The following is a 22,097-nucleotide window of genomic DNA, read 5'->3' as shown; positions in this document are numbered from 1 at the left end:
TACTGTATCATATACTTGATATTTAAACCTCTTGTTTCCTTAATATTAATTAATGTTTAACATTCTGTGTACAAAATCAAAGACATACTTTTATATCTCTGCTCTGTTAATTTAACATTTTATATTATTTATTCTATCATTATTATAATTTTATATAATAAATCACAGTGAATCAATAAAATCCTATTTTGTAATTTTATGATCAGTATCTTTTTTTTCATTATTAAGAATGTTTCATTATATTTTACTTAATTCACAAATATAATTAACATTTAATTAAACAAATCAGTGGTTTTATCCAAATGTTTTTAATTTAATTTTAATTTTAATTTGTGTATTTCAGTCAGTTGGAAGAATTCATTTGACAGGTTGCTATGACGACGTCTCAGCAGCAGGAGGCGCCGACGGACTGAATGTTTACAACGTTTATTGTTTATTTCTGACTTTATGTGTCATAAAAAGAAGAACAGAAACATTTGATATTAAACTTTTCTCTAAAAACAGAATTTGTCTTTAAATCATTGAAATGACTTTAATCTCAGAGTTTTAATAAGTTTTCTATTATTTATTTTATCATTATATTTAAACTTGTGTTTCTGTAAAATTATGATTTTTTATGACACATTTTCTTTGTAAAATTCTGACTTTATCTTATAAAATAATAAAATTCCACCTCGTTATCTTATAATCACGTAAAATAAATCACAGAATTATGTTCATAATTAAATTTATACTTTTCTGCTGTCTTACAATTTTACTTTTGCTCGTAACATTTGAGCCTTATTTCACATAAAATCATGACGTTTTCTCTAAATGTTTCTGGTAGAAGGATCGAAGCTTCTCTTACAACATTTCCCAGAACTCTAAACACAAATACATGACTGCACACTCATCTTCATCTTCATCAAACCATGTTAATCTCACATTTAACCAAACTGCCTTCAGACATCAAGCACACACAGTAAAACAGCCGTTACACACTGCTGAGATCCAACCTGGACAATTGTGTGTTAGTTGTGTGTTAGTTGTGTATTAGTTGTGTGTTAGTTGTGTTAGTTGTGTGTTAGTTGTGTGTTAGTTGTGTTAGTTGTGAGTTAGTTGTGAGTTAGTTGTGTGTTAGTTGTGTTAGTTGTGTGTTAGTTGTGTGTTAGTTGTGTGTTAGTTGTGTGTTAGTTGTGTTGGTTGTGTGTTAGTTGTGAGTTAGTTGTGTGTTAGTTGTGTTAGTTGTGAGTTAGTTGTGTGTTAGTTGTGTATTAGCTGTGTTAGTTGTGTGTTAGTTGTGAGTTAGTTGTGAGTTAGTTGTGAGTTAGTTGTGTGTTAGTTGTGAGTTAGTTGTGTGTTAGTTGTGTGTTAGTTGTGTTAGTTGTGTATTAGTTGTGTGTTAGTTGTGTTAGTTGTGTGTTAGTTGTGTGTTAGTTGTGTTAGTTGTGTGTTAGTTGTGTGTTAGTTGTGTGTTAGTTGAGAGTTAGTTGAGAGTTAGTTGTGTGTTAGTTGTGTGTTAGTTGTGTGTTAGTTGTGTTAGTTGTGTGTTAGTTGTGTGTTAGTTGTGTGTTAGTTGTGTTAGTTGTGTGTTAGTTGTGTGTTAGTTGTGTTAGTTGTGTGTTAGTTGTGTATTAGTTGTGTTAGTTGTGAGTTAGTTGTGAGTTAGTTGTGTTAGTTGTGTGTTAGTTGTGTATTAGTTGTGTTAGTTGTGAGTTAGTTGTGTGTTAGTTGTGTTAGTTGTGTGTTAGTTGTGTGTTAGTTGTGTGTTAGTTGTGAGTTAGTTGTGTGTTAGTTGTGAGTTAGTTGTGTGTTAGTTGTGTGTTAGTTGTGTATTAGTTGTGTGTTAGTTGTGTGTTAGTTGTGTGTTAGTTGTGTATTAGTTGTGTTAGTTGTGAGTTAGTTGTGTGTTAGTTGTGTTAGTTGTGAGTTAGTTTTGAGTTAGTTGTGTGTTAGTTGTGTTAGTTGTGTGTTAGTTGTGTGTTAGTTGTGTTAGTTGTGTGTTAGTTGTGTGTTAGTTGTGTATTAGTTGTTAGTTGTGTGTTAGTTGTGAGTTAGTTGTGTTAGTTGTGAGTTAGTTGTGTGTTAGTTGTGAGTTAGTTGTGTGTTAGTTGTGTGTTAGTTGTGTTAGTTGTGTGTTAGTTGTGTGTTAGTTGTGTGTTAGTTGTGTTAGTTGTGTGTTAGTTGTGTGTTAGTTGTGTTAGTTGTGTGTTAGTTGTGTGTTAGTTGTGAGTTAGTTGTGTGTTAGTTGTGTGTTAGTTGTGTTAGTTGAGAGTTAGTTGAGAGTTAGTTGTGTGTTAGTTGTGTGTTAGTTGTGTGTTAGTTGTGTTAGTTGTGTGTTAGTTGTGTGTTAGTTGTGTGTTAGTTGTGTTAGTTGTGTGTTAGTTGTGTGTTAGTTGTGTTAGTTGTGTGTTAGTTGTGTATTAGTTGTGTTAGTTGTGAGTTAGTTGTGAGTTAGTTGTGTTAGTTGTGTGTTAGTTGTGTATTAGTTGTGTTAGTTGTGAGTTAGTTGTGTGTTAGTTGTGTTAGTTGTGTGTTAGTTGTGTGTTAGTTGTGTGTTAGTTGTGTGTTAGTTGTGAGTTAGTTGTGTGTTAGTTGTGAGTTAGTTGTGTGTTAGTTGTGTGTTAGTTGTGTATTAGTTGTGTGTTAGTTGTGTGTTAGTTGTGTGTTAGTTGTGTATTAGTTGTGTTAGTTGTGAGTTAGTTGTGTGTTAGTTGTGTTAGTTGTGAGTTAGTTTTGAGTTAGTTGTGTGTTAGTTGTGTTAGTTGTGTGTTAGTTGTGTGTTAGTTGTGTTAGTTGTGTGTTAGTTGTGTGTTAGTTGTGTATTAGTTGTTAGTTGTGTGTTAGTTGTGAGTTAGTTGTGTTAGTTGTGAGTTAGTTGTGTGTTAGTTGTGAGTTAGTTGTGTGTTAGTTGTGTGTTAGTTGTGTTAGTTGTGTGTTAGTTGTGTGTTAGTTGTGTGTTAGTTGTGTTAGTTGTGTGTTAGTTGTGTGTTAGTTGTGTGTTAGTTGTGTGTTAGTTGTGTTAGTTGTGAGTTAGTTGTGAGTTAGTTGTGTTAGTTGTGTGTTAGTTGTGTGTTAGTTGTGTGTTAGTTGTGTGTTAGTTGTGTTAGTTGTGTGTTAGTTGTGTGTTAGTTGTGAGTTAGTTGTGTGTTAGTTGTGAGTTAGTTGTGTGTTAGTTGTGTGTTAGTTGTGTATTAGTTGTGTTAGTTGTGTGTTAGTTGTGTGTTAGTTGTGTTAGTTGTGAGTTAGTTGTGTGTTAGTTGTGTTAGTTGTGTGTTAGTTGTGTTAGTTGTGAGTTAGTTGTGAGTTAGTTGTGTGTTAGTTGTGTTAGTTGTGAGTTAGTTGTGTGTTAGTTGTGTTAGTTGTGAGTTAGTTGTGAGTTAGTTGTGTGTTAGTTGTGTTAGTTGTGTGTTAGTTGTGTGTTAGTTGTGTTAGTTGTGTGTTAGTTGTGTGTTAGTTGTGTTAGTTGTGAGTTAGTTGTGTTAGTTGTGAGTTAGTTGTGTGTTAGTTGTGAGTTAGTTGTGTGTTAGTTGTGTGTTAGTTGTGTGTTAGTTGTGTGTTAGTTGTGTTAGTTGTGTGTTAGTTGTGTGTTAGTTGTGAGTTAGTTGTGTGTTAGTTGTGTGTTAGTTGTGTTAGTTGAGAGTTAGTTGAGAGTTAGTTGTGTGTTAGTTGTGTGTTAGTTGTGTGTTAGTTGTGTTAGTTGTGTGTTAGTTGTGTGTTAGTTGTGTGTTAGTTGTGTTAGTTGTGTGTTAGTTGTGTGTTAGTTGTGTTAGTTGTGTGTTAGTTGTGTATTAGTTGTGTTAGTTGTGAGTTAGTTGTGAGTTAGTTGTGTTAGTTGTGTGTTAGTTGTGTATTAGTTGTGTTAGTTGTGAGTTAGTTGTGTGTTAGTTGTGTTAGTTGTGTGTTAGTTGTGTGTTAGTTGTGTGTTAGTTGTGTGTTAGTTGTGAGTTAGTTGTGTGTTAGTTGTGAGTTAGTTGTGTGTTAGTTGTGTGTTAGTTGTGTATTAGTTGTGTGTTAGTTGTGTGTTAGTTGTGTTAGTTGTGAGTTAGTTGTGTGTTAGTTGTGTTAGTTGTGAGTTAGTTTTGAGTTAGTTGTGTGTTAGTTGTGTTAGTTGTGTGTTAGTTGTGTGTTAGTTGTGTTAGTTGTGTGTTAGTTGTGTGTTAGTTGTGTATTAGTTGTTAGTTGTGTGTTAGTTGTGAGTTAGTTGTGTTAGTTGTGAGTTAGTTGTGTGTTAGTTGTGAGTTAGTTGTGTGTTAGTTGTGTGTTAGTTGTGTTAGTTGTGTGTTAGTTGTGTGTTAGTTGTGTGTTAGTTGTGTTAGTTGTGTGTTAGTTGTGTGTTAGTTGTGTGTTAGTTGTGTGTTAGTTGTGAGTTAGTTGTGTGTTAGTTGTGTGTTAGTTGTGTTAGTTGTGTGTTAGTTGTGTATTAGTTGTGTTAGTTGTGAGTTAGTTGTGAGTTAGTTGTGTTAGTTGTGTGTTAGTTGTGTGTTAGTTGTGTGTTAGTTGTGTGTTAGTTGTGTTAGTTGTGTGTTAGTTGTGTGTTAGTTGTGTGTTAGTTGTGAGTTAGTTGTGTGTTAGTTGTGAGTTAGTTGTGTGTTAGTTGTGTGTTAGTTGTGTATTAGTTGTGTTAGTTGTGTGTTAGTTGTGTGTTAGTTGTGTTAGTTGTGAGTTAGTTGTGTGTTAGTTGTGTTAGTTGTGTGTTAGTTGTGTTAGTTGTGAGTTAGTTGTGAGTTAGTTGTGTGTTAGTTGTGTTAGTTGTGAGTTAGTTGTGTGTTAGTTGTGTTAGTTGTGAGTTAGTTGTGAGTTAGTTGTGTGTTAGTTGTGTTAGTTGTGTGTTAGTTGTGTGTTAGTTGTGTTAGTTGTGTGTTAGTTGTGTGTTAGTTGTGTTAGTTGTGAGTTAGTTGTGTTAGTTGTGAGTTAGTTGTGTGTTAGTTGTGAGTTAGTTGTGTGTTAGTTGTGTGTTAGTTGTGTGTTAGTTGTGTTAGTTGTGTGTTAGTTGTGTGTTAGTTGTGTGTTAGTTGTGTTAGTTGTGTGTTAGTTGTGTGTTAGTTGTGTTAGTTGTGTGTTAGTTGTGTGTTAGTTGTGAGTTAGTTGTGTGTTAGTTGTGTTAGTTGTGTGTTAGTTGTGTTAGTTGTGTGTTAGTTGTGTATTAGTTGTGTTAGTTGTGAGTTAGTTGTGAGTTAGTTGTGTTAGTTGTGTGTTAGTTGTGTATTAGTTGTGTTAGTTGTGAGTTAGTTGTGTGTTAGTAGTCTGTTAGTTGTGTGTTAGTTGTGTGTTAGTTGTGAGTTAGTTGTGTGTTAGTTGTGTGTTAGTTGTGTGTTAGTTGTGTTAGTTGTGTGTTAGTTGTGTGTTAGTTGTGTGTTAGTTGTGAGTTAGTTGTGTGTTAGTTGTGTGTTAGTTGTGAGTTAGTTGTGTGTTAGTTGTGTGTTAGTTGTGTGTTAGTTGTGTATTAGTTGTGTTAGTTCTGTGTTAGTTGTGTTAGTTGTGTGTTAGTTGTGTGTTAGTTGTGTATTAGTTGTGTTAGTTGTGTGTTAGTTGTGAGTTAGTTGTGTGTTAGTTGTGTTAGTTGTGTGTTAGTTGTGAGTTAGTTGTGTGTTAGTTGTGAGTTAGTTGTGTGTTAGTTGTGTTAGTTGTGAGTTAGCTGTGTTAGTTGTGAGTTAGTTGTGAGTTAGTTGTGTGTTAGTTGTGTTAGTTGTGTGTTAGTTGTGTGTTAGTTGTGTTAGTTGTGTGTTAGTTGTGTGTTAGTTGTGTGTTAGTTGTGTATTAGTTGTGTTAGTTGTGTGTTAGTTGTGAGTTAGTTGTGTGTTAGTTGTGTTAGTTGTGAGTTAGTTGTGTGTTAGTTGTGTGTTAGTTGTGTATTAGTTGTGTTAGTTGTGTGTTAGTTGTGTGTTAGTTGTGTTAGTTGTGAGTTAGTTGTGTGTTAGTTGTGTTAGTTGTGAGTTAGTTGTGAGTTAGTTGTGTGTTAGTTGTGAGTTAGTTGTGAGTTAGTTGTGTGTTAGTTGTGTGTTAGTTGTGTGTTAGTTGTGTGTTAGTTGTGTTAGTTGTGTGTTAGTTGTGTTAGTTGTGAGTTAGTTGTGTTAGTCGTGAGTTAGTCGTGAGTTAGTTGTGAGTTAGTTGTGTTAGTTGTGTTAGTTGTGTGTTAGTTGTGTTAGTTGTGAGTTAGTTGTGTTAGTTGTGAGTTAGTTGTGAGTTAGTTGTGTGTTAGTTGTGAGTTAGTTGTGAGTTAGTTGTGTGTTAGTTGTGTTAGTTGTGAGTTAGTTGTGTGTTAGTTGTGTTAGTTGTGAGTTAGTTGTGAGTTAGTTGTGTGTTAGTTGTGTGTTAGTTGTGTGTTAGTTGTGTGTTAGTTGTGTTAGTTGTGTGTTAGTTGTGTTAGTTGTGAGTTAGTTGTGTTAGTTGTGAGTTAGTTGTGTTAGTTGTGTGTTAGTTGTGTTAGTTGTGAGTTAGTTGTGAGTTAGTTGTGTTAGTTGTGTGTTAGTTGTGTGTTAGTTGTGTTAGTTGTGTGTTAGTTGTGTATTAGTTGTGTTAGTTGTGAGTTAGTTGTGTGTTAGTTGTGTGTTAGTTGTGTTAGTTGTGTGTTAGTTGTGTATTAGTTGTGTTAGTTGTGAGTTAGTTGTGTGTTAGTTGTGTGTTAGTTGTGTTAGTTGTGTGTTAGTTGTGTATTAGTTGTGTTAGTTGTGTGTTAGTTGTGTGTTAGTTGTGTTAGTTGTGTTAGTTGTGTGTTAGTTGTGAGTTAGTTGTGAGTTAGTTGTGAGTTAGTTGTGTTAGTTGTGTGTTAGTTGTGTGTTAGTTGTGTTAGTTGTGTGTTAGTTGTGTATTAGTTGTGTTAGTTGTGAGTTAGTTGTGTGTTAGTTGTGTGTTAGTTGTGTTAGTTGTGTGTTAGTTGTGTATTAGTTGTGTTAGTTGTGTGTTAGTTGTGTGTTAGTTGTGTGTTAGTTGTGTTAGTTGTGAGTTAGTTGTGTGTTAGTTGTGTGTTAGTTGTGTGTTAGTTGTGTGTTAGTTGTGTTAGCTGTGTGTTAGTTGTGTATCAGTTGTGTGTTAGTTGTGTATTAGTTGTGTTAGTTGTGAGTTAGTTGTGTGTTAGTTGTGTGTTAGTTGTGTATTAGTTGTGTTAGTTGTGTGTTAGTTGTGTATTAGTTGTGTTAGTTGTGTGTTAGTTGTGAGTTAGTTGTGTGTTAGTTGTGTGTTAGTTGTGTGTTAGTTGTGTTGTGTGTGTGTGTGTGTGCGTCTGTGTGTGTGTGTGTGTGTGCGTCTGTGTCTCTGTGTGTGTGTGTGTGTGTGTGTGTGTGTGTGTCTCTCTCTCTGTGTTTGTGTGTGTGTGTGTGTGTGTGTGTCTCTCTCTGTGTTTGTGTGTGTGTGTGTGTGTGTGTGTCTGTGTTTGTGTGTGTGTGTGTGTGTGTGTGTCTCTCTCTGTGTTTGTGTGTGTGTGTGTGTGTGTGTGTGCGTCTGTGTGTGTGTGTATCTGTGTTTGTGTGTGTGTGTGTGTCTCTCTCTGTGTTTGTGTGTGTGTGTGTGTGTGTGTGTGTGTATCTGTGTTTGTGTGTGTGTGCCTCTGTGCGTCTGTGTGTGTGTTTGTGTGTGTATCTGTGTTTGTGTGTGCGTGTGTCTGTGTGTGTGTGCGTCTGTGTGTGTGTTTGTGTGTGTGTGTGTGTGTCTCTATGTGTGTGTGTGTTTGTGTGTGTGTGTGTGTGTGTGTCTCTGTGTGTGTGTGTGTGTGCCTCTATGTGCGTCTGTGTCTCTGTGTGTGTGTGTGCGTCTGTGTCTCTGTGTGTGTGTGTGTGTATTTGTGTGTGTGTGTGTGTGTGTGTGTGTCAGCAGGATGTGGTCATGTGATTGATCATGTGATCAGCTGATGCTCTGAGCTGCAGTCAGTCAGTGGATCAGCAGCAGCACAAACAGACGGTGAGTTTAATCTCATTTATTACATTTTAATGACTTCACTGTAAACTGCTTTAATCCAATCAGACGCTTCGTTACTGAGCTGCTGGGACTCATTATGACTTATTGATCAGTGATTATTGATTTTATATTATGTTATAGAACTGTTTAGTTTGTGAAACATCAAATTGAATGTAAAAGTTTTAAAAGTTTCTGACAAACTGTGATGACTGAATGATTATTAGTTTAATGAGTGTAAACTCTTTCATTCTTCTTCTGCTGCTTAAATAAACTGTCAACAGATTTCACCTGAAGAAGAAACTTGTTTGTCAGTTTTTAGTTTTTATTTAAAAGACGTCTGCAGATATAAAGTTTGACTGTTAGATACAGAAGTTTAATAAAGGTTTTATTGCATATAGAAGTTAAAGTTTATACTGCGATACTGCAGCAGAGCAGGGCGTGTCTACTCACCGCTTCACAAACTCTTCTTCATTCTTTTTACAAGAGAAATCAAATCAGCTGATTGGAGAAACTGATCATATCTACAATCTGTGGATCAATTAAGTTAATGATCATGTTTATTATTGGATTCACGTCCTGTAGAATCTCCGCAGTGTCACAGCAGTTTCAATGTTTCATATCGAGTCTTAAACACAGACTAAATTAAATTAAAGTTTCTCTTTATGAACGTTTTTATAAAGTATAAAGTTTTGCGGTCGAGTATGATGTCAGCTAACCAGGTTATGACATGATGATGTCACCGATTACATCACAAACACGGTCAAAGTAAACAGGTGACCGGCTGTGGCCACCGGGGGCGCCGTTTACATGTTTCTCTTATTGTTTAATTTAACCCTTTGAACCACTGGAACACCTGGAGGCTGATGAGCATGTTTTAGCCTTTACAGGAACATATGAAGCTGCAGAACATGTGACGTAAATCAGCTGATCGCAGCTTTAACGTGTTTTATTTATTTATTTATTTATTTATTTCAGCGTCATGGAGCGAAAACTGGATCTGTCTCGTCTGACGGACGAGGAGGCGAAACACGTGTGGGAGGTGATTCAACGGGACTTCAACCTGAGGAAGAAAGAGGAAGAGCGACTCGGGTACAAAACAAACAACCATCATTAACATGTAGACGGGGGGGTGGACAAAATAACAGGAACACTTTGTTGAGTTTCTGATATTTTGTCCAAATAAAGTAACAGATGTTCACACATATATACACAATAATAATATACATAATGTCTGTTTATATCAGGTTATTAGACAAATATCTCAAATATGAAATCAAACACTTTATGATTTTGTCTAATAATAATAATAATAATAATAATAATAATAATAATAATAATAATAATAATAAGGTTACATGTACTTATAATTTTTACACAAAAAGATGAAAAATCAAGGTTTTGTTGGAGTCCAGCTGAGTTTTCCTGACTTGAATCAGTAGAAGCAGTTCGGTCGTCCTGTCCTCACCTGCGCAGGTGTCCCTCTGTGGGAGTATGGGTGTTTTGAACCCTGAGTGCAGTCTGTCAGGCTGTCAGCGGCGTGACCGTGAGCGTGTGAATCGACCCGTTCATGTGAAGTTTGGAGGAATGCGAGCGTGAAAGCCGTCGTTGTTGCAGTCGATCACGACTCAGTCACACGGCGGAGCGTCGGGAAGCTGCCACAAAGACGCTCTGTGTGACTCAAACTCCCATCAGCCCCGGGGGCCTGATGTTTCCTTCACATGAAGAAGAAAACACAGAATGCAGCTTCTGTCTTCAGTCTGAAGCAGATTATAATCTGATCACAGATAATCAGATTATCTCAGAGCAGCTGATTTCTGTCTCACATCAGTCTGAAGGAGAAACTCTGACAGATGATAGTTGATCATTATTGATCAATAAATATACAAGCAACGATTCTGTCGTCAGATTAAACACATGAAACTGCAGTAAAAGTAGAGTTTCAGTCCGTCGTCGACTGCTCAGTGTAGTTTTGGTGATTTTCAGATAAAAACTGCTCAAACTGGACTCAATTTAATAGAAAGTTTTTAATTTAAAACCTTTATTTTAATGTTTTTTTATATATATGTTCAACTTTTGTCCAGCTCAACATGATCTGTTAGTTTCCTTCCTGGACAGATTCATAAAAAAACAGGAAACAGATTCATTTTGGTAAACAAAAAACATTCTGAACTCAACAATTTCACATTTAATAACCGTAAACTAGAACATATTTAACAGATTATTACAGAAATATAAACAACAGCAAATCAAATCTGATCTCACAGACTCACAAAACTCTGGAAAACAACAAGTTCAAATCCGGAAACAGGAAGTTCTAAAGATAAAATATGTGTTGACAAAAACCTTTGACTCCATAAGACACAACGACTGATCTGCTCTAAAGATGATCAATCAGTTGATTTCTTCTGTGCTGTAAAGTCATAAAGTAGATTCATATATTTTGGTTTCTCAGGGTTTGGTTCTTTGTCTTTAGTTTGTTTCTTAGTTCAGTTTCCTGTTTTTGTGCCATAAAGCAATATAAATAATAAATATAATAATATATAGTAAATATAAATAATATAAATATGGTGTTTTTGTTAGAGTTTGGTCTGTTCACCATCCGTCATCAGCAGAAACTCTGAAACCTTTGCGTCTCATTTTGTGCCACAAAAATTTATTTTTTTTTTTTAGATCTGCTCTGGTGTTTGTAGGTCAGGAGGCGGCTGGACGCCCTCTGACCTCTAACGTCTTCTCTCCTGTTTTCCAGCGATCTGAAGACAAAGATTGAGAAGGAGGACACGAAGCGAGAGCTGCTGGGCTCTCAGAGCAAAACGTCCGACTCGCTGTGCATCCGCTGCCTGCAGCCCTTCAAGTTCCTGGTCAACAGCAAGCGTCAGTGTCTGGACTGCCGCATGTTCACCTGCAAGTCCTGCAGCCGCTACAACAAGAAGGAGCACGGCTGGGTGTGTGACAACTGCCGCATGACCAGGTGAGACAACTGACACATGACCAGGTGAGACAACTGACACATAACCAGGTGAGACAACTGACACACGACCAGGTGTGACAACTGACACACGACCAGGTGAGACAACTGACACATGACCAGGTGAGACAACTGACATACGACCAGGTGAGACAACTGACACGCGACCAGGTGAGACAACTGACACATGACCAGGTGAGACAACTGACACATGACCAGGTGAGACAACTGACACATGACCAGGTGAGACAACTGACATACGACCAGGTGAGACAACTGACACGCGACCAGGTGAGACAACTGACACATGACCAGGTGAGACAACTGACACATGACCAGGTGAGACAACTGACACATGACCAGGTGAGACAACTGACACGCGACCAGGTGAGACAACTGACCCGCGACCAGGTGAGACAACTGACACATGACCAGGTGAGACAACTGACACACGACCAGGTGAGACAACTGACACACGACCAGGTGAGACAGTAACAGGTAAGTTTGCTACAGGCAGAGGAGGCAGGGACCTTTTTTATTACAATGTTAGCTTGGAGCCTATGATCAAATTTAGCCTATGCTAAAGTATTAGCTTAGAGCCACACTATAATCTAATTAAGTGTAAGCTAAATTGTTAGCAAGGAACCTACTTATCACTTATAGTATTTGCTTATGTGTTAGCAAAGAGTCAAATAAAATTAGATTACTGTCATTTAATATAATGTAGTTTTAGTGTTAGCTTGTTAGCTAGGAGCCTCTTATCATCTATAATACTGTACCCTAAAGTGGTTAGAGCCTGCTATGACTTAGCGTAGCATATGCTAAGATGTTAACATGACGGCTGCTAATGTTATGCTAAAGTAGAGTCCAATGTGACACTTAGCATACACTATGATGAGTCACGGTAGGCTCTAAGCTATCATCATATTTAGCCTATGTTAGCAAGCATATAAAGCAGTGTTGGCTTACACAAACTGCAGCCAAAACACAACAGTCATTTGGTGTATTTTGTGCTAAAGTGATAGCATGGAGTTATGCTAACATTTTAGTTTGTAGCCATATTCAGTTATATATTATATAATATCTGAGTTTGATTTTGTATGCTACATTGGACACTACTACAACTTGCTATAATGTATGCTAAATGTGTGTTAATATGTGTTGTGTGTGTGTTTTTGAAGGATTTTGAAGATCGGCACTGTGGGATGGTACCAGGACAACGTACGAAACCGCTTCAAACGCTTCGGCAGTGCCAAGGTGATGAGGTCACTGTACAAGAGGCTGAATGGAGACGGTGAGTCTGTGATGACATCACTGTTACCTGAGAGGTCTGGAGCAGCTGAGCTGTGTCGCAGAGTACACCTCTAGTCACACGAATGTACTCTGAGTGTTTTCAGAATGTTTTCTGAATGTTTCCTGAGCATAAACTGATAAGTCATCTGCTACATGCTACATGTTAGATGCTAATATAAATCCTTGTGCTTATTGGTCAGGTGGGCGTGATGACGACACCCAGAGTATGCCGGATGTCCGCAGCCGTGAGTCACTTTTATAGTTTGTATCTTTGGACATTTAGTGACGTAATAAGAAACTCATGTTTGAAACTCTTTAACTTTGTCAATATTTCATCTAAAAAACTTTAAGTAAGACATGAGACTAAAGGTCTTTTATTTTGAACCGTAGATGTGTATAACGGTAACGAGGATGATCACGGAGAGACTGAAGCTCAGCGCTACAAAGTGGTAAAATAAAAATAAAACTTAAGGTCACCTGACTGAGAATCACACACCTGAAACCTGAGAAGTTTTTTTTTATTTTTTTCAGATGAGGAAGAGTAAACGTCTGCTGTCTGTTCATCCTATGGACTTCGACTCTGAGGAATATTTCCCTCATTCACGGCGACCATCCGTCCAGGTAACACACCTGAGTCAGTGAAGGTAACACACACCTGAGTCAGTGAAGGTAACACACACCTGAGTCAGTGAAGGTAACACACACCTGAGTCAGTGAAGGTAACACACACCTGAGTCAGTCCAGTTAACACACACCTGAGTCAGTGAAGGTAACACACACCTGAGTCAGTGGAGGTAACACACACCTGAGTCAGTGGAGGTAACACACACCTGAGTCAGTGGAGGTAACACACACCTGAGTCAGTGCAGGTAACACACACCTGAGTCAGTGGAGGTAACACACACCTGAGTCAGTGGAGGTAACACACACCTGAGTCAGTGGAGGTAACACACACCTGAGTCAGGTAACAGGTGTGTTATGATGATATTTGATGTGTTCAGCAGCTTCAAGAGGATCGAGGTTTCAGGAACGATGTGGATTATGATCCTTACAACCGTCGTGCAAACCGCAGGCAGAGTCTGGACCGCTACGCCATGAGACCTGGTCAGTATATATGTACCTGTATATGTTTACCTGTATGTTATATACCTGTTTAAAAGGATATGGGTACAGCAGGATGGTTCTTATCTGTATATATATATTTACCTGTATTTACCTGTATATACCTGTGTTTCAGATGATTTGGGGGACAACAGGATGGTTCGGACTCGCTCTCTCTCTAAGATCAGCTCCTCGGTGGCTCGGCAGCAGTATGTCGACACCTCTGACGAGGACGAGTACCAGAGATACCCCCCCATGTACCAACAGCCCCCCCACCGCCGCCGCAACAGCAGAGCCTCCTCCCAGGAGAACCTTGGTCAAGCCCCGCCCGTAAGACCACCGGCCAATCACCACCGACTGTCTGTCTGATTATTTTCCTGTTCTCAAACGCAGCGTGACTCAGCTGAAACACAAACACATTAGAAACTGGATTTACCAATTAAATAGTTTTATTTTTCTCTGATGATTAAAGTATTTAAGTAGAAAATTATTGCAAAGAAAACTGGAAACTTTTCATCATTGAAACGGGGAAATTGTAGCCACACAACTGGAAACATTAACTGGAATGTTTCTTGTGTATTTTAAAAAAAGACATTTAGTCATGTAATTATTCTGTTATGATGATCTAAATTCAGATTCAGAGGCTTTTTCACACTGTCAGGATATAATTCTGTCTGGGAAACATTAGATCCTGTCCTTTATTTATGTTTTTTTGTCTAAAAATAACACCGATGACATGACCTCAGTGATGTCACTGGCAGCTACGACCTCAAGAGGAACATTTCAGATCTGGATCTTTAAGACGCTCCACAGTGACTCAGTGTCTCCATAAAGTAAACAAGCCTCCAGTTTGTAACACAGCTTATCTGTTTGTATCACTCTTCTTCTTTGGTTTGAACATCGCAGATAAACGAGCTGAACAAACGCATGTTTGCTATTGAGAGTCTGCTGAGCCGCCTGGAGGAGAAGATGACACCTGGTGACGAGGTGAGACCAGGGCTATCAGCTCCATAAGAATCTCTTCTTTAGTTAAAACAGACCACTCTGCTGCCTGTAGGTGGTAGTGCTGGTGGGGGGAAATGAGCCTCCAGAGGTGTAAAAAGAATGAATAAACGACTACAAAGTTGTTACAATAAGACGTGTGTTATTTTATCTCCCTGCAGGCATCGACTCCGTCCGGTCACAACGAGGAGGAGAAGCTGAGGAGGAAGCTGAGCGAGCTGGCGGGGACCCTGAGCGATAAGGGTCTGTCGTCAGATGATGAGGCTGGGAAGAAGTCCTTCTCTGTGGGTAAAGGTTCAGCCGGCATCAGGGGCGGCCCGGCGATCAATCTGGACTCTCTGAGGGACAAAGAGCTGAGCTCGTCCAGCGACGAGATGCCCACAGAGGCTCAGAAGGTAGGACGGCTGGTCCGACTCGACTGACCTCTTTTATAGGATTCAAATTCAGGGCGGGAGCCTGGAAGTTTCTGAAACCACCACAGAAACAATGTTCCTGATAATTCAGACTCATACTGATGTCATGGAGAGCAAGATGGATCTAACATCTAGTTTTCATAAGTTTTTATCTTGTTGGATCAAGATGAATTTAATATCTCTTTAAACGATGTTTAAAGACTCCTCTTGGGATGATGTCATAGGTTTCTGGCATCTTTTTAGCCTTTTTGGATGATTTTCTAAACTTCCAGGTTCTCGTTTGTCATGACTTCAGTCAACAATCGGTGCTTCCACAGCATGGCTCAGCGTATCCCCGAAGAAAAGGTTCTATTCAGTAAAATGTTTCTGACCTGGATGATGTTTTCACTAATAACATCATTATCTTTTTACATTTAGGCTTTTGTCTTTCTGAAGAGTTCCACTCCAAAATACCAACTTAATGGAAGCACGTTGTGTTCACCATAGATTCTGAATTACAACAGCATATCAGATTATGAGAAAAGATTAAAAACTGTCACCGTAGATCTGCTTTACACACTCTCATTAAAAACATATTTGATGAGTTTGATACTGAAATAAAAACATTTCTACAGACTTGATCATCAGTCCTGAAATGGACGAAGGACATTCTGGAGATGGACTCTTCATGATTTGAACTCTTTGCTGTTTTCAGCGTTTCTGATACAAGTATTGATTGAACAGTAATTGGTGTGAGTGCATGACGCCTCCTCACTAACAGGCTGCCTCCTGTGTTAGTTAACAACCTGCAGAAATCTTTGTACATTTGTTTGTGTAAATGTGAAGGTCAGCAGCTACCTGCCTGGATTCAGACACCTGCAACCTTATAAATTAAACTCCACTTTTGTGGTTTTTACATAAGTCATGGAACATTTCAGCCTCCAGCTGTCAAACACAACATCTTCATGTTTCAACAAGTAAGAAAAATACAAATAAAAAGTCTTTAATATTTATGAATAATGTGGCTCGTGACTCCAAAGACCACCTTCGTCCTCTGAGTTTGACTTTTTTAAAACACTATTTAATTTAGTCTATAAACCAAAGCCATGTTTTTGAATCTTACAGAGCCTCTGAAGTCATAAAAAATGTATCTTGTTTGTTATTATCTTGTTCATCAAGAAGGATTTAATATCTTGTTTTCATAAGTTATTATCTTGTTCTCATAAGGTACTGTCTTGTTCTGGTAAGTTATTATCTGGTTTGAGCAGGATGGATCTAATATTGTAGTTTTAAGTTATCTTGCTTGGCAAGAAGGATTCAATTACTTGTTATTAGTTATTATCTTGTTCACGTAAGATATAATGTTTGCACAAAGTGGATCTAATATCTTGTTCCAATAAAACACAGCATGTAGAACTTGTGTGAACAAGATAAGAAGCAGAATCTTCTGGGATTTCGGAGGCTCTGTAGTATGAAACGTACATAAGTGTCCACAGGGGGGCGCTGTGTTTGTGTGTTGTATGATACACATAATGCACCACTGCAGCGTCAGATGCATCTTTATTCTCTGGTTTTAGTGTTTTACAATTTCTTTGTGAAGTTGTATTTTTGCTCAGTGCTGATTGGTCGCAGTGTTGCCTGGAAACAGTTTATCTTTAAACTGTGAGCGTATTCCAGCTGAGAGAAGACAAAGTGCAGACTCGGTGATATTTGGGCGTTCAGGCCGGTAGCTGCTGCAGGATCAGATGGTGTTTTCCAGCTGCTAACATCTGTCCCTCTACATGGCTTTCAGAGATCAACTGCAGCCGCCCTCTGTGACCTCACCACTGAGGTCCTGAGAACCATTAATGCCACAGAAAACGCAATGGTCGAGTACGGCCTCTCAGAGCCGACCGACAGATCCCACTTAGTAGGGACTGACGTAAAGCAAGCAGATGATGCTTTCAGGGAACTTGAGGAAAATGTAAGCTTCAAACATGAACTGCACGCTTCGTTTCCCCCCTAACCTCCTTTTGTCTGAAGGCGACTAAGGCGAACCCTCCCGCCTCGTCTGAAGCATGACAGAAATGTCTGGACTGGCTTTAAACCTCCCAGCTGCTGTGTCTGTCAGAAACAGGGCTGATATCTGGGAAACATGCTCATCCATACTGGTTTCATTGGGACCCTGGCAGAGAAATGTTAAAGTTAAAAAAGGGTCCAAGAGTTTAGTTTGTCATTTTGATTTTAGAGTTAAGGCTTTTTTTTAAAATCCTGGTTCAAAGAGAATTTAAAGTCCATAAAAATGAGAAAATATCTCGAACTTCATCGATCTGTTTCTGATACGAAAATAATCTCATAATATGGAAATCTCTCACTCCAAATACAAGACAACAAAAAATGATTGGTACTATGAGAAAACTATCATGTAAATATGAGAAAATATTCTCCTAATGATGAAAAATAATCTTTTTGTAATTGTGAGTAAATGATCTCATATTTATTAGATTCATATTTCATGTGAAAAATATCTCGTAATTATAAAAACGTATCCTGTAATTGTGAGGAAACTATTTCATAATAGCAAGAAAATCATATAATTACGACATTTATCTCCTAACAAGAAATAGATCTTATAATAGATAAGATCATAAGAAAAGTGCCAAATGAACAGACTGTAAACATAAGAAAAATATCTTGTAATTAAAAGAAAATTATTGTACGTTTATCTAATAATAAAATAATCTCAAAAATCTGAGAAAAATGTCTCATAATTACAAAATCTTTGTTTTGTAATTATCAAAATAAGGAGAAAAAAATCTGACAGTTACAAGTTCTTCATTTCATCATAACGAGAAAATGATCATGAAAAAAAAAAGAAAAAAACTCAAAAGAATCTGCAGCTCCGTGATTTTAGTGGATTTTAGTGACATAAAGCGTCAGAGAACCAGTCAGAGTGTATTCCAGATATCGTCCCTGTCTTCAGTCTAATCGGTGGTCTACAGGTGGCGTTGGCGCCCTTTGGTGTGACTCAGGTGTGTGTGCTGTTACCTGTGCAGGTGTACATCGCAGCCGGTCAGTCGTACGAACTGGAGTCAAAGCTGCGGCGACTCGAGCAGAGCGCCAAAAACCGCTTCGGAGGGACGACAGACTCGGAGCTGTCGGAGCTGGAGGACGTGGTGGCGCTGACTGCCGCCAGGGTGCAGAGCGCCGAGAGCGAGGTGGGTGGAGCCTCACAAATCCACCAATTACAATCCTCCAATGTCAAGTGGTTTGTTGGTGATTTTAGTGTGAGATTTACATCACAAGAAAGCAATCTTGTAATTTAGAGAAATTAATTCGTAATTATGAGAAAATTCTCATACTTTAGTAAAAATACATTCTTGTAATTTTGAGAAAAACTTGTAATTGTGATGTTCTTATCTTGTAATTATGACAAAGCATCTCATAACTATTAGAAAATGATCTTGTAACTATAAAATCCATATCCACAGGAAAACAATCCTGTTTTCAACTTGAGAAAATGATTTCAGTTTAATGTTTTCTCATGAGATACCCACAGTTACTGTCATTATGACACTCAGACACTCTCATGATTACATTCTGATATTTTTCCTTGTAATTATGACAGATTCAGATCTGAGATAATTATGTGATATTATTGATTTTCGGGGGATTTGTGACCTCTGGGAGGCGCTGCAGCGTATCTATAAAGATAAACTCAAATAAAACTACGTTTGAAGATAAAACAGTTTTTCTTTCTGCAGGTGTCTGATATCGAGAGTAAGATCGCTGCTCTGAGCGCCGCCGGATCAAAGAAAAAGGTCGGTTTGTATTTTAGAACGTTCGTAACACTGATGATGTATTTACTGTCAGAACGTCCACACGATGATATCTGTCAGGGTTCATAAAACTCACTTTACCTTCTCTCCAGGAACTTAGGGTTTTAACAACTGGAGGAACAGATTACATTTAAAAAATGACACATAAATTACACAATAATTACACTTAAATTATATGTAAATTACACAATAATTACAATTAAATTATATGTAAATTACACAATAATTACACTTAAATTATATGTAAATTACACAATAATTACACTTAAATTATATGTAAATTACACAATAATTACACTTACATTATATGTAAATTACACAATAATTACACTTAAATTATGTATAAATTACACAATAATTACACTTACATTATATGTAAATTACACAATAATTACACTTAAATTATATGTAAATTACACAATAATTACACTTACATTATATGTAAATTACACAATAATTACACTTAAATTATATGTAAATTACACAATAATTACACTTACATTATATGTAAATTACACAATAATTACACAATAATAACACAAGTGTGATTCTGATTCTGAGTTTTTAGTTACACTGGGCCTTATATAAAAACATTTTTGTTACTTTCAGGTTTGTGTCAGATTCATCAAACCCTCTGAACTGCAGAAATGTGTTGTAATTTTACTTGTGAATTTAGTTTGTACAAAAAAAGAAACTTGTGAGTAAAGTAGTGAATTTAACAACTTAAAAAAATCTGTAGTGTATTCCACTGAAGAAGGAAACAAGTTATTCTTACATGATTCTTTCATGTTTCCAGTTTAGTTTATCCTGGTTGCTGAGAATTTATACTGTAGTGGGAGGAGATTTTCAACATTTTTACATCCTGATCCTGATTAAAACAATATTATATTTCTTCAGTATTTTTTATGGTTGGAGTCACAAATAAACTGGAAGTTATTGGTTAAAATCTGCTCTGTTCCGACAGATTTATGGATCCCATCAGAGGAAAAAGTCAACACAAGACGTTTCCAGTAAGACCTGAAATATTTCAGTGTGTTTTAGAGTTCATTCATTCAAGTGTATTTAATGAATTTATGAAGTGACATTCAGTGGAAAAACACTTTTTTAAAGAATAATTTGCTGTTTGTATCTAAAAGATATTTGAAACAAATGATCATCACATATAATGATTCAAACTTTAACTCTTCAACTTGTTTTCATTATTTACAAAGTAAATTTGTTATTCTGCTTTTTCATTTAACACGTTGTTGTTTTTCTTGTCAGAATCGGCCAACGGAGCTCAGTGGAAATCCAACAACATGTTCTGAACCCACCAAGGTGAAAAACTCAAGAAATGATCATGTTGTTGCTGAAATCAGCTTCCTGTTTGTTTGTTTTTCTGCTAAATCATCAGATTCAACAAAACTCCTCTTTGTTTGTTTGTTTAATCCTCTTTAAAGTTATAGAACTATAAACTGACATTTACAAAATAAAACAAGTAAAATTATGTTTTATTGCAACAGAAAAAAACAAAAACAAGACATTCATTCAACGATTTGTAAAAGAAAATCACATTTTTAACTCATCTGTTTGAATCTTAGACTGATTTTGTGTTTAAAAAACAAGAAAATGTTTTAACTAAATGTGCCCAGAACATAATTTTAAAGAATTTTGAAAATGTATAGTTTATATTTCAGCCATACGTAGTTTATTACATCTTAAATGCAGCATCTCCCCCAAAAACGCTGAACTACAGATTCAAATCTTTATTTGTAACATAAACAATCACGCAGTGCAAATATTCAATACAAATTCAAAGAGAAATATTATAAAGATCAAATTATAAAATCAGTTTATACAATTCAGAATTTTAAAAAGTGAAAATTTCTAAAATAAAATATAAAAGATAAACACATCAAAGATTCAGATACAATTACAAGTAATTAAAGAAATACAATAAAACTAAAAAAAGCACAAAAAACACTAAAACAAACAAAAGTGAACTTAAACTGAAAACTAAATATATTAAATATTTTTTAAAATCTAGAGAAAATCCATAAATCTCAGCATGTTCAGAGATAAAAACATTATTTACTTCTGAGATGATTCACTAACATGAAACATGAAATAAAATGTTATAATTTAGGAATCACAGTGAGATTTCTGCTGCACTTGAATCTGAAAATAAAATAATGTTCCATTAAAATAAATAAACTGATAATAAAAAATAAGTTTTGCATCATTTTTATTTATTAAAGTCATAATCTTGAAGATTTGATTGGAATCGCTGAATGAGCCTGCTGATGACACTGTTATGATGATTACAAACCGGGTGGCGACTTTCCCGCCACAGTTTCCAACCAGCGGAGTTGACGCAACCTCTGCTGCGCTGTGCCCCGCCCCTCGCCGCTCCAAACCCCGCCCCTCGCCGCTCCAAACCCCGCCCCTCGCCGCTCCGAGCCCCGCCCCTCGCCGCTCCGAGCCCCGCCCCTCGCTGCTCCGAGCCCCGCCCCTCGCTGCTCTGAGCCCCGCCCCTCGCTGCTCCGAGCCCCGCCCCTCGCTGCTCCTCACATCAGAGAAGAGACAAAGCAGTGCGGCCGTGAATGACAACTCACACTGAGCTGAAATGAAACAAGTGGACATAAATTAGGTAAATAACATAAATAAACAGTTTGTGTTGTGTTTTGTTGTCATTTATGGTCACACCGTATCCTCCACTCGTGTTTCAGCGACGGCTCCTCGTGAGTGTGTGTTTGCATTAAAAGCTTCACAAGTAAAAAGCCAATGAGAGCAATTTATTAATGTTATCTGCACAAAAGAACAACACAACTGCAGTTACAGCTTATCACCACACGGTGCCGCCAAAGAGAACAAAACAAAGATCTTTGAGATTATAACTTTAAAAAACAAATATATAAAACTTAATCATAAATAACTGAGTCATGAATGACTTAACGAAGATATTTACTCCTTCTAATGATTAATCTGTTTAATCCTGGCAGTATTGAGCTTCCAAACATTTCAGCTGGTTATAAGAAATAACTGATCATTTGAACTGATGTGATCAATAAACTTTATTTGCTCCTGGAAAAAAACCCCCCATTGTTTCCTATTTGCTGATAAATGTATTGATCGATCGACAGGTGTTTGATTATCAGTGTTACAATCAGATTATCTTTGTTTAGAAGATGACAATTGTTTTGATCCTTTGATTGATTACAGATTATAGATACTATTATTGATAAGAACGTGTTGTGTTGCTCTGTCTGTATCAGTGTTTGGCTTTCTGTTCAATAAACTATAGAACCAACTCTGTGATGAATTATTGATTATCGTAATATATCACACTACCTTTCTGACAGATTAAAAAGTAATCAATAATCTTAATCTGTAAATGTAGTGGAGCATAAGGAGTATAATACTCAAGTATCCATACAGCTGTGTACTTCTACTCCAGACTCAGAGGAAACAGCTTGTTACTGGTTACAGATTAAGATTTGACACACAAAACATACGACCAACAGAGGAAATATGATGTATTATTACAGATTAAACTATCCAGCAGTACATGAAGCAGCTAACATGAGCTCCACCTTGACCACACGATACGGAAATGTAATAATACTTCTGCACTTTTTTGAATGTAAAATGGACTAAAAGTTCTTTATGTAGGAA

General features: G+C 37.0%; 2 protein-coding genes across 3 annotated transcripts in view; both read left to right on the top strand.

Moving 5' to 3' along the window:
• LOC122976060 (NLR family CARD domain-containing protein 3-like) overlaps positions 1 to 22,097 on the top strand; it is a 395,924-nt gene that overhangs the window by 63,974 nt on the left and 309,853 nt on the right. The gene's annotated exons all lie outside the window — the stretch shown is intronic.
• On the top strand, positions 7,752 to 21,732 carry mlpha (melanophilin a). 2 transcript variants are annotated; one of them, XM_044344375.1, is made up of 15 exons: positions 7,752 to 7,875; positions 8,848 to 8,961; positions 10,619 to 10,840; positions 12,019 to 12,131; positions 12,331 to 12,375; positions 12,521 to 12,579; positions 12,662 to 12,751; positions 13,135 to 13,234; positions 13,368 to 13,561; positions 14,138 to 14,218; positions 14,395 to 14,628; positions 17,661 to 17,822; positions 18,369 to 18,425; positions 19,408 to 19,453; positions 19,707 to 21,732. In XM_044344375.1, exons 2-15 carry the CDS (start codon positions 8,852 to 8,854, stop codon positions 19,748 to 19,750), a joined length of 1,557 nt encoding a protein of 518 aa, XP_044200310.1. In that variant the 5' UTR covers positions 7,752 to 7,875; positions 8,848 to 8,851; the 3' UTR covers positions 19,751 to 21,732. The 2 variants fall into 2 exon arrangements, with proteins under 2 accessions (XP_044200310.1, XP_044200309.1); XM_044344374.1 differs by having other exon boundaries at positions 13,132 to 13,234.

Source organism: Thunnus albacares, chromosome 24 (genome assembly GCF_914725855.1).
Source record: "Thunnus albacares chromosome 24, fThuAlb1.1, whole genome shotgun sequence".
NCBI classification, from domain to species: Eukaryota; Metazoa; Chordata; class Actinopteri; order Scombriformes; family Scombridae; genus Thunnus; species Thunnus albacares.
This window is presented reverse-complemented; position numbering and strand designations above follow the sequence as displayed.